This window comes from Microtus ochrogaster, chromosome 21 (genome assembly GCF_000317375.1).
Source record: "Microtus ochrogaster isolate Prairie Vole_2 chromosome 21, MicOch1.0, whole genome shotgun sequence".
Classification (NCBI taxonomy): domain Eukaryota; kingdom Metazoa; phylum Chordata; class Mammalia; order Rodentia; family Cricetidae; genus Microtus; species Microtus ochrogaster.
Genome location: NC_022022.1, coordinates 25,437,777 through 25,447,692, shown reverse-complemented (window position 1 = coordinate 25,447,692; position 9,916 = coordinate 25,437,777). Strand labels below are relative to the sequence as shown.

General features: G+C 40.7%; 2 protein-coding genes across 3 annotated transcripts in view; one reads left to right on the top strand and one right to left on the bottom strand.

The window, feature by feature from the left end:
• Window positions 1-2,058, bottom strand: part of Cfi (complement factor I) — a 31,629-nt gene extending 29,571 nt beyond the window's left edge. For both annotated transcript variants that reach the window (XM_013349953.2, XM_013349954.2), the window contains exon 1: window positions 1,930-2,058. In XM_013349953.2, the coding sequence (XP_013205407.1) occupies window positions 1,930-2,028 (99 nt within the window). In that variant the 5' untranslated portion in view covers window positions 2,029-2,058. The remainder of the gene's footprint in view (window positions 1-1,929) is intronic.
• Window positions 2,059-2,463: 405 nt separating this feature from the next.
• LOC113457209 overlaps window positions 2,464-9,916 on the top strand; it is a 17,111-nt gene continuing 9,658 nt past the window's right edge. The window contains exon 1 of the mRNA XM_026783890.1: window positions 2,464-2,665. Coding sequence (XP_026639691.1) covers window positions 2,464-2,665 — 202 coding nt within the window. The remainder of the gene's footprint in view (window positions 2,666-9,916) is intronic.

Below are 9,916 nucleotides of genomic sequence, written 5' to 3'. Positions count from 1 at the left end.
AGTTAGCCTAGAAGAGGCTAGATAGAAATGGGCCAAGCAGTGATTAAAAGAATACAGTTTCCGTGTAATTATTTTGGGGCATAAGCTAGCCAAGCGGCTGGGGTGCTGGGGACTCAGCCCCGCCGCTCCTATTTCAACAGTCTTAAACATGTTTAGTCTTAAGAGACCGTGCACTGCTGCAGCTTTATCTCTTTAAGAGACTGCAGAGGCTTCACTCTGATGGGCTAGACTTGCTTATCTGGGGGAAAAGCGACACTTCAAATATCTGCTCTCTTTTCTTCCTGAAAGGATCGCAAAGCATCCTTCTTTCTCACCAAAGACCAGCTTGAGTCTGGAATGACGGGTCCGGCAGAAATCCCTCCCCCTCCCACAGTCTCTTCCTGACCTTTAGGCTTCGGGTGAATTGTCCTCTCACTAAAGGTGTTTTCACGGTTTGCCAGTTAGGTGTAGAGAGATATTTTATAACCCTTTTCTTTACAACAGTATGAAAATGATACATATTTAGGAGAAAACTATGCTACAAATTTTGATCTTTCTTAGACTAGTGATGGTGGGGAAATCACAACTCCCCATCTGCCTCCTGATCATCAGGTGAGCAATATTGTCTTGCCAGTATATCCTAGACACTGTGTTTTGACACCCTGACATGTATACAATATGTATACAAATGCCCAGTACACAGAACTGTCTTCAACAAACTGCATAAGATAATTCGTGTTTTATAAAATGGGCATTTATTAGGTAATTCTGTCCAACTTCAGGACAGTGTGCTTTGAGCATGATTAAAATAGGCTACACTGGGAAGCTCAGCTACATTAAATACATTTCCCACTTACAATACTTTCAATATATGATAGGTTCATCAGGATGTGATACCATTGCAAGTAAAGAATATATGTATATATATATTCATTATCCCTTATTTTGCATTTTCACATGTACTTTAAGTCTTGCTTATTATTTTCCCTTTGACATAGTTAATCATCTTTCTCCAATTTCCTTAAAAGGATACTATAAGAAGAATCAGTCTTATCTTCCTATCACCATGCCTTACAGGTGGATGCACAGTGAATGTTTACTGATTTAATAGGACAATAACTTATAGCAATGAATCAAGGATGTTCTTGTTCTGCTCAATAATAATGAGCATGCACAAACATCAATATAATTCGCGATCCTAGAGAAGCTAAATAAGAATGTGAATCCAAAGACAAACATATAGGCATCCTCCTGAATATTAACCTTCATCAGGCGATGAAAGGAGACAGAGACAGAGACCCAAGCACCGGACAGAAATCTCAAGGTCCAAATCAGAAGCAGAAGGAGAGAGAGCATGAGCGAGGAACTCAGGACCCCGAGGGGTGCACCCACACACTGAGACAATGGAGATGTTCTATCGGGAACCCACTAAGGCCAGCTGGCCTGGGTCTGAAAAGCATGGGATAAAACCGGACTTGCTGAACATAGCGGACAATGAGGACTACTGAGAACTCAAGAACAATGGCAATGGGTTTTTGATCCTACTGCACGTACTGGCTTTGTGGGAGCCTAGGCAGTTTGGATGCTCCTTACTAGACCTGGATGGAGGTGGGTGGTCCTTGGACTTCCCACACGTCAGGGAACCCTGATTGCTCTTCGAGCTGATGAGGGAGGGGAACTTGATTGGGGGAGAGGGGGGAAATGGGAGGCGGTGGCGGGGAGGAGGCAGAAATCTTTAATAAATAAATAAATAATTTAAAAAAAGACTGTTTCCTTAAACTCCTCTCAACAAGATGCTAATAAAGATGCCTGCTACTGTATATTTGCATTCCTAACAACTAACCTAAAGTTATATTTAAGTCTAAATCACATCTTTTAAGGACTTTGCTATATTTTTATAACCTTCAAAACGTCTCATTAAGAGAATTCCCTGGCGCTGGCGTCACTCACCTTGTAAGAACTCAAGTGGAGGAGCAAATGTAACAGAAGAAAGAGAGCAAGCTTCATGCTGGAGGTGCGCCGGCCGTCTCCACAAAGACTCATGTTCATTCCACAGGCTCCCCTGAAATTTAATTTTTAACCTCTGAAAAAATATTTAAAAAAGGAAAAGCCTCCTAAAGAGCTTTGTACTTTTGAACTCAGCGGATTTGGCTAACATCCAGAGTTTTACCGTAACTGAAACAAAAAAACAGCTTTTGCAGTAATTATCCGAGGCAGGCGACCAATAGGAAGTGTTTGGACCAGGGGAGACGGGTTGCTCCATTTTGGCCCAGACAATGCCCTGTTTCTGCTTTCCACAGAGCACGGAAAGCACCGTGGAAGAGATTTTTCTTTTCTTCTGTCATTTGGCAAATAAGATTACATTTTTTGCCTTAAGATTGTGGCGGGAAGATCTGCGGCAGCGGAAATGCTGCCTGTCTGTGTTCTCTAGGGGAAGATATGAGACAATTTCGGGTGCTAGACCCCCATCAGGCATCAGTACCCATGGAAGAAAGAAGCAGGGGAGAACAGGAGGAGAAACGGGACATGTGTATGGGTTCAACAAAGCCGTGGTCTGCCTATGGGGTGCTCTGGAGAACTGTGATTGGCCGGTTCCCTGCCTCAGAAGAAAAGCCTGTACTGTGTACTGTTACACCCCACCTTGTTCAGTCACCAGCTGCGCTGCTCAGGGACGCCATGCCCTTTGGTAAAGCAGTTCTCTTTAGCCGAGGAAGACACTGAAGGATTCTGCAGGTTCTTGTGCAGTGATATTCTGTTGGTATTTTAACAAATAAAGCTTGCCTGAAGAGCAGAAGGCAGAGCTAAGACACTAGAGGCCAGGCAGTGATGGCACACACCTTTAATCCCAGCACTAGAAAGGTGGAGACAAGTGTGATGTTGTTGGGCAGAGAGAAGAATATAAGTCGGAGGTTTGGTGGCGAGCATTACCGTCTACAGTCACGCTGAAGACAGATCGCCCCCATTGGTTGAGCCTTGGTAGAGGTAAGAACTCTCTCGTGGCTTGGCTGCTTTGCTTTTTTGATCTTCAGCTTGAACGCCAATCCCTGTCTCTGGGTTTTTCCTAGTCATGCTGCATTCTGGTCATCGGGTGTTTCCTGGCACACTTCACAGGCAGCTGTCAGTCCTTCCCTGAAGGGCACATCCGGGGCCTCAGCTGTGTCCTCTGGTCCCCTGCTGGTACCTTTTGAACTCCTTCCATGTGTATTCCAGAAGCAGTTCTTCCAGAATTCCCATGGGCCTCTTCTTCCTGACAGAAACCTCACAAGAGGGCGTTCTCGGGAAAACTTCCCTGACTCGGACATCATGGCTGATGTTGAGGCCACAGTTAATGCTTCTGTGCTGTCTCCTCTTTATTGATTCCTTATTCCTTTCCCTCTGAGCTTGACCTCTGTGGTTTCAGTGGCTTACCTGATGGCATGACCCACAGCCTCTTCCAGGAATGGGCTGAAGTCCTGACTTCCATGCTCAGCTCAAAGTTGCTGTGTTTGTCCCTGTACTGTCAAAACAGGCATTCCAGCAGTCACGTGACACACGAGACACTCCTCCCACCCACACCCTGTCTGCTGTGATAATATGAGCTCTGCTTCTGCTGAGCCAATTACCCCATCAACACCCAGGCTTCCCTTCTTTCTTCCTGGTCTCTAGACACAGAGTCCAATGTGCACTGTAGAAGTTAGCTCAATTCGGGGAATAACCAGGCTAGTTAAAAGATAAAATGTGTTTTTATTTATTATAAGGGGAAAACTCACAAGACAGGAACGAGAAGTCCAAGCTCAGCTGTGCTGTGAGGGAACCACACAGAGAGGGGGCACCTGGGCCATGCACTGTTTTTCTCCTGGTCCCAGAAAGCACACCCTAACTTGGTACCACCTCTTAAAGATAATTGGTTGGCAAAGATTCCCCGTCACCTCCCCCTTTTGTCTAAATAAGAGCATTCCAAACCCAACACAAAACTATATACAATAGGAACAGATATCAAGTATAAAATTACAACCAACAATGTTAAGCAAGGAACACATGAAAAATGTGAATAGATATTCTATTCCAAGAGTCTAAGTATTGCATTGGAAATAGGCTTGGCTAAACCATAAGAGGATGGTAACCATGACTATCTAATCTTCAACCCCATCGAAAGCCTGAGAAGGGAGATAATATTACTTGAGTAGGCAGGAAGTGCAATCAAGCAGCTTCCAAAGTGAGCAGTATATTTCAGAGACATGAATTGGCTACTTGAGCAATCACCCAAAGTCTCATTTGCAATGTTAAAGCAACCAACTTTGGCTAAGGCCTAGTGTAACTGACAGACCATTTTTTCAGAACTGTCTTACCCTGTCTTGGCAGGGTTTGGCAGTCCTTTTCCTTGTGTCCTGCCTATCCAGCAGATACCATGTACTTTGTCAGTGGCTGAGGCATGGGCAGTTCCTTGCCCAAAAGCTAATTGTGCCAAGAAGAAAACAAACTCAGAGTGGAGTGTCTTTGGTGTTCAACATTCTCTTGGGCATAGATTGGTGCTGTCAGGAGCAATCATGTCTCTTAGGGTTCAAAAGAACCCTAAATTATTTGAATGCCATGTTCTACAGATCCTTGAAGTGGTTGAAGCTTACCTATCTAGGCAGAATACAATCTCTATGTATCTAAGGAACCTAATTATTCTAACTATATGTATAACAAACATGAACAACTATTGACCTATAATATTTAATACCTATATAATTTAAGATTAAGACTTCATGTCAGAATATTAAATAATCTGTAAACAAATGTGCAACAAATGAGGACAATGACCTTAAAATGTAAGCAATATATAAGTATCTTGATCAGAGGTAAGAATAATATATAATGCAATATGAAAATATACCCTAAAATTTGTATCAATATACAAAATGTCCTAAAGAGAGATAGAAACATGCATGTATACAATCTGACAGAATAACTTTGCATAGGTGTACAAATATTATAAACAGAAATAACAAATATAATTTGAACTTGTATCAATATACAAAAAAGTATACCAATGTAAATTATCCATCAATAATAACTCACAAGTATTCGCTCTATTACCCACTATTATTGTTAGTGAATAAGTTCACACTAAATTATCTATTAACCCATTCAATTTTCCCCTCTTTTATTCTTTTGAGCCTACATAGCTTCCACCCTAACCCTCTACCTTAGACAAGTAATAGTCAACAACCCCTTAAACAGTATTCCCAACCCTGAGAACAAACTTTGTTGGGAGAGGGAACGTCGTCTTCTAGAATTGCTTCCAGTTGTCATGGGAGTGATGTTCTTTTTATGGGATTTTGTAAAAGTAAAATGATAGTTAAGTTTCAAGATTACTGTCTAGTATAATGATTTCTGAGTAGTTAATAGGGCTTTTTACAAAGTTCTTATTTGGAGTTCTGGCCAGAACGTCATGAGAAGGTGCATCATTTCAGCAGCTGGTATTCAAAAAAAAAAAAACAGTCTTGTAGTAGCGCTGTCAGCATCATGATGACATCTCCACTAGATGGAATTGTTGCTGTGGGGCTCCATCTTCTTACTGGGAGCCTCAAAGATTACTGCAGGAAAAGCATCTTTAGTAAACTCTATTGTTCATTGTGAAAAACTTAAACATCATTCATATAAACATACATTCAATGAAGAATACAATATAGACAAAATAGGCATAGAGAAAGTAAAATTTTTCCTAAAATCTTCCTTCTGTCCCATACCAGATGGCTCCTGACATAAGACAGGAACTCTGAATGTTCCTTTTAACAACACACTTGGATTTAGAGAAGGACAGAGCCATTGTCCAACTCCAAATCCAGCTCTATATATTCATATATATATACATATATATATGTATATGTATATGTTTTGATCACCTGTCCTCATAAGTCATATTCCTTTTTCTTGATAATCCTTATTGGATAGTTATTTTTTCTTCTGTCAGCATCCAAACATCCAGGGTCTCTTGAATTTTTGAAGATATGTATTTTCCTGTAAAGACAAGAGCAGAACCCTGCCCCAACCCTATATGATTTCCTTACCACCTATATGGTTGTTACCACTGCGGATGATCCATCATTTCTCTTTCTCAAGAGGTTTCTCTTTTTCCCAAAGCAAATCTTTACTAATTTTGATGGTTTTCATAGTTTTTCTTCTCCTGCGGAAACAAGGGAGAAACCTTTTCCCCAACGTAGCACATCTCCCAGTTTCCATTGTGAGGTCAACACTGCCTTGAAATATACTGATTGATTCAATTCAGAAGTTGTTTTTTTCCATTATCTCTGCTGCCATTATTCCTTTCTCATTAGTGTTAAGAAAATTCAAGGTTAATAAAGCATTATGCAATCTATTTCTGGGGGTATTTTCCATCCCTTTCTGTTTGTTTAGCATTATAATAAGCAAAAAATGTTTCATTTTCTTAGATATATATGCTGTACCATTGTCCATCTTTATTTGTGCAGGAATACCCATGATGGCCATAACTTCTAATAAGTGTGTAATTACCGAATCAGCCTTTTCTGAGCTCAAGGCAGTAGTCCATTGAAAACCTGAATATGTGTCTATGGTGTGGTGTACATATTTTAATTTACCAAATTCCATAAAGTGGAACACATCCATCTGTCAGATATCATTTCTTTGAGTACCCTTTGGGTTACTCCCTGCAGGCAATGGTGTTTAGTTATAGAAAGAGCAAATAGGACATCTCTTTATAATCTCCTTAGCTTGTTGCCAATGTAATAGAAAACTTTCTTTAAACCGTTGCTATTGACATGATGTTTGTCATGAAATTCTGAGGCCTGCAATATGCTTCCAATCAGTAATTGATCAATTTCTGCATTACCTTGTGCTAGGGGACCTGGCAGACCTATATGAGATGGACGTGTGTTATGTATATAGGACAAAGCCTATTCCTGATTTTTCTTGTATATGAATGGATAATGAAGTCAATTCTGTATCATCTGGTATAAATTCAGTGGTTTCAATATGCAAGGCAACTCTTTCTGCATATTATGAATCAGTAACTATATTGAGAGGTTCTTTAAAATCCCTTAGCACCATAAGAATAGCATATAATTCTGCCTTCTGGACAGAATTATAAGTGTTTTGTTCCACCTTACTTAATTCTTCTTATTTGTAACCTGCATTCCCTGCTTTATTTGCATCTGTATAAAATGTACAGGCTCCGGTTATTGGTGCATCACATGCAATTCTGGCAAGAATCCAAGAAGTTCTCTTTATAAGGTTAAGTCTATCACTTTTGGGATAATTGCTATTAATTTCTCCCAAAATATTAACACAAACTCTTTGCTATGATTCATTGCCTTCCCATAACTTTTTTATTTCATCAGTAGTGAAAGGCACTATAATCTCTGCTGGGTCTCTACCTGCTAGTTGATGAATGCTCAATTTACCTTTTATAATTAATTCAGAGACTTTTTCCATATAGGTTTTTAATTTTTTACTTGATTTTTGTGGTAAAAAGATCCATTCTAAGGTAATATCATTCCTCTGCATTAAAATTCCTGTGGGAGAAATTCTGGAAGGCAATATGACTAGAATACAATTAAGATTTAGATTCACCCTATCCACATGTGCCTCCTATAATTTCTCCTCAACAATCATCAATTCCTTTTCTGCTTCAGCTGTTAATTCTCTGGGACTATTTAAGTCTTTGTCACCATCTAAGGTTTTGTTTAATGAATTACTAGATCAGGTATTATCCCAACAGATGGTCGTAGACTGGAAATGTCTCCTAACAATCTTTGAAAGTGACTAAGAGTCCACAACTGGTCTCTCCTAATTTGTGCCTTTTGTGTTCTAATCTTCTGTAAACCTATTCTGTAACCTAGGTAATTAACAGAATCTCCTCTCTGAATCTTTTCAGGAGCAATTTGTAATCACCATTTAGGTAAAACTTTCTTTACTTTTTTAAACATTCTTTCTAAAGTATTTACATTTGAATCAGATAATAAAATGTCATCCATGTAATGATAGATTATAGACTTAGGAAATTGCTTACATATTATTTTCAGTGACTGACTATGCATACCAAGATGTTCTCAAACTTACAGGGAGCCTCTTTTCTCTGTCTTCTGAGTGCTAGGATTACAGGTATCTGCTATCCCTTCTGGCTCAAGTGTATCCTTACTGTACCCCAAGTGAAAGTACTTTTGGGGACCAGGACCTCTCTCAAACTCCAGAGAGTCTACAGTAGTAAGAACAGGAAGCATTGAATACCCAGCTGATCACTGAGTGATGGGAAGCATGGTTATTCCTGCCTATATCCCTTGGATGTTACCGGACACAGGTTTTCTTTCTACTTGAAACACAATGTTAAATAAGAGGCCATCATCAAATGCAGAAGATAGAAACAGTTTTCTCAGTAAGCTATTAACCTGAACCTCAGCTCTGCAGTCAGCAGGCCCTCTAATGCTACTGTCTGTTGTGGGTGTGGTATGTGATCAGAGGGATACACAAGCATAGGCCGATTTCTGTAGCTCTTTTGCTGTCACGAGAATACCCTTGCCAGACAGGTTCTTATGTGGACTCTCTTGCTGGAAGATGTGAATACTCTGAGGTTCTTTGACTTGAAGGCGTAAGTCACAAATAATGCCACACCAGTTTGGAATTATGATTAATAGGGTGGTATTTATTTAAAGGGGAAAAACTTATAGATCACAGCCCTCTGCGCAACCAGGAAGGGAGTCTAGTCGCCGACGGAGCAGGAAGTGAAGAGAGAGAGGAGAGGGAAGTGGCCGCTTTTTTAAAGGGAGAGAGACCACGCCCCAATGGGCTGGTATCTCAGCGGCTATAGGCTGGAGGAGCAGAAGGACCTCCCGCAACATTGACTCATGCTACTAACTAGGCCCATAGACCCAAGAGGCATACCCATCTCTCAAACACATCTCCTGTGGTGATAATATATATGTGATAATATATTATATATAATATATATCAATATATATTGATATTATATATCGATATATTATAGATACATGATAATACATGACTCCTGTCTCTAGGTCAGATGTAGCAGGATCAGATGTAGTCAGCCGCTGAGTTGGTATTTGGTCTCTTTGATGAAGTGTTCCATCTTGTGGACACAGTATTAGATCTGTCACTACTGGGTTGAGCATTTATTGATGGCAGTGGCTAAATAATTCATGGGTAACTACCATCCCTGGTTCCAAGGCCACAGCTGTGGTTTGCTCATCATGCCAACATTGGACTGACTGATGGCTGAGTCTGGGTGATATCAAACTGTCATAAAAGCAATAATGTTTTTTTTTCCTTGGGATGCTTTCTCGTAGATGCTGCTGTGTAAAACAAGAGACTTGAAGGCTTCATCCCATTGGCTTTTGTACACCCACATGCTTCTACCCCAGATTTCTTTCATGATGATTCTTTATGTTTTAGTCTAGAGAAGAAAGATGGTTAGGCAAACAGTGTAAATAATTCTGTATGTAAAATAATGTGCATCATATGACGTCAGCAGTCTCCCACCTGGACATTCTACTGTATCCTGGAGAGCCTGGAATTCTGTGATGTCACCAGTGTTGTGGCAACGCCAACTGCCCTGGAGGCATTCGTTCAGTGCCTGTGTGGTTCACCCACAGCCATGCTGACACGACTGCTGCTTGGGAGACAGGATGGAAAGCGCAGGGAGACCAGAGAGAGGCACGGGGAAGATGGCCTTCAGTCTCCGAGTCACACATCAAGAAATAAATGGTTCTGGGGAAAGCGCAGTGAGTCCTGGGCAGGGGACAGAGAGATTCCTGAAGAGGAAGGCTTAAGTTGATCCTTTCAGGAGTGGAACTCAGGAGGTGGGAGTCTTCTCTGCTTTTCTGAGTTACTAAAGAGCAGACACAGAGTCGAGGATTTCTGATGGTCTCTAACGCCATCCATCCCCAGATGAAGGTTCTCACTCAGGATAGTGTTTTCT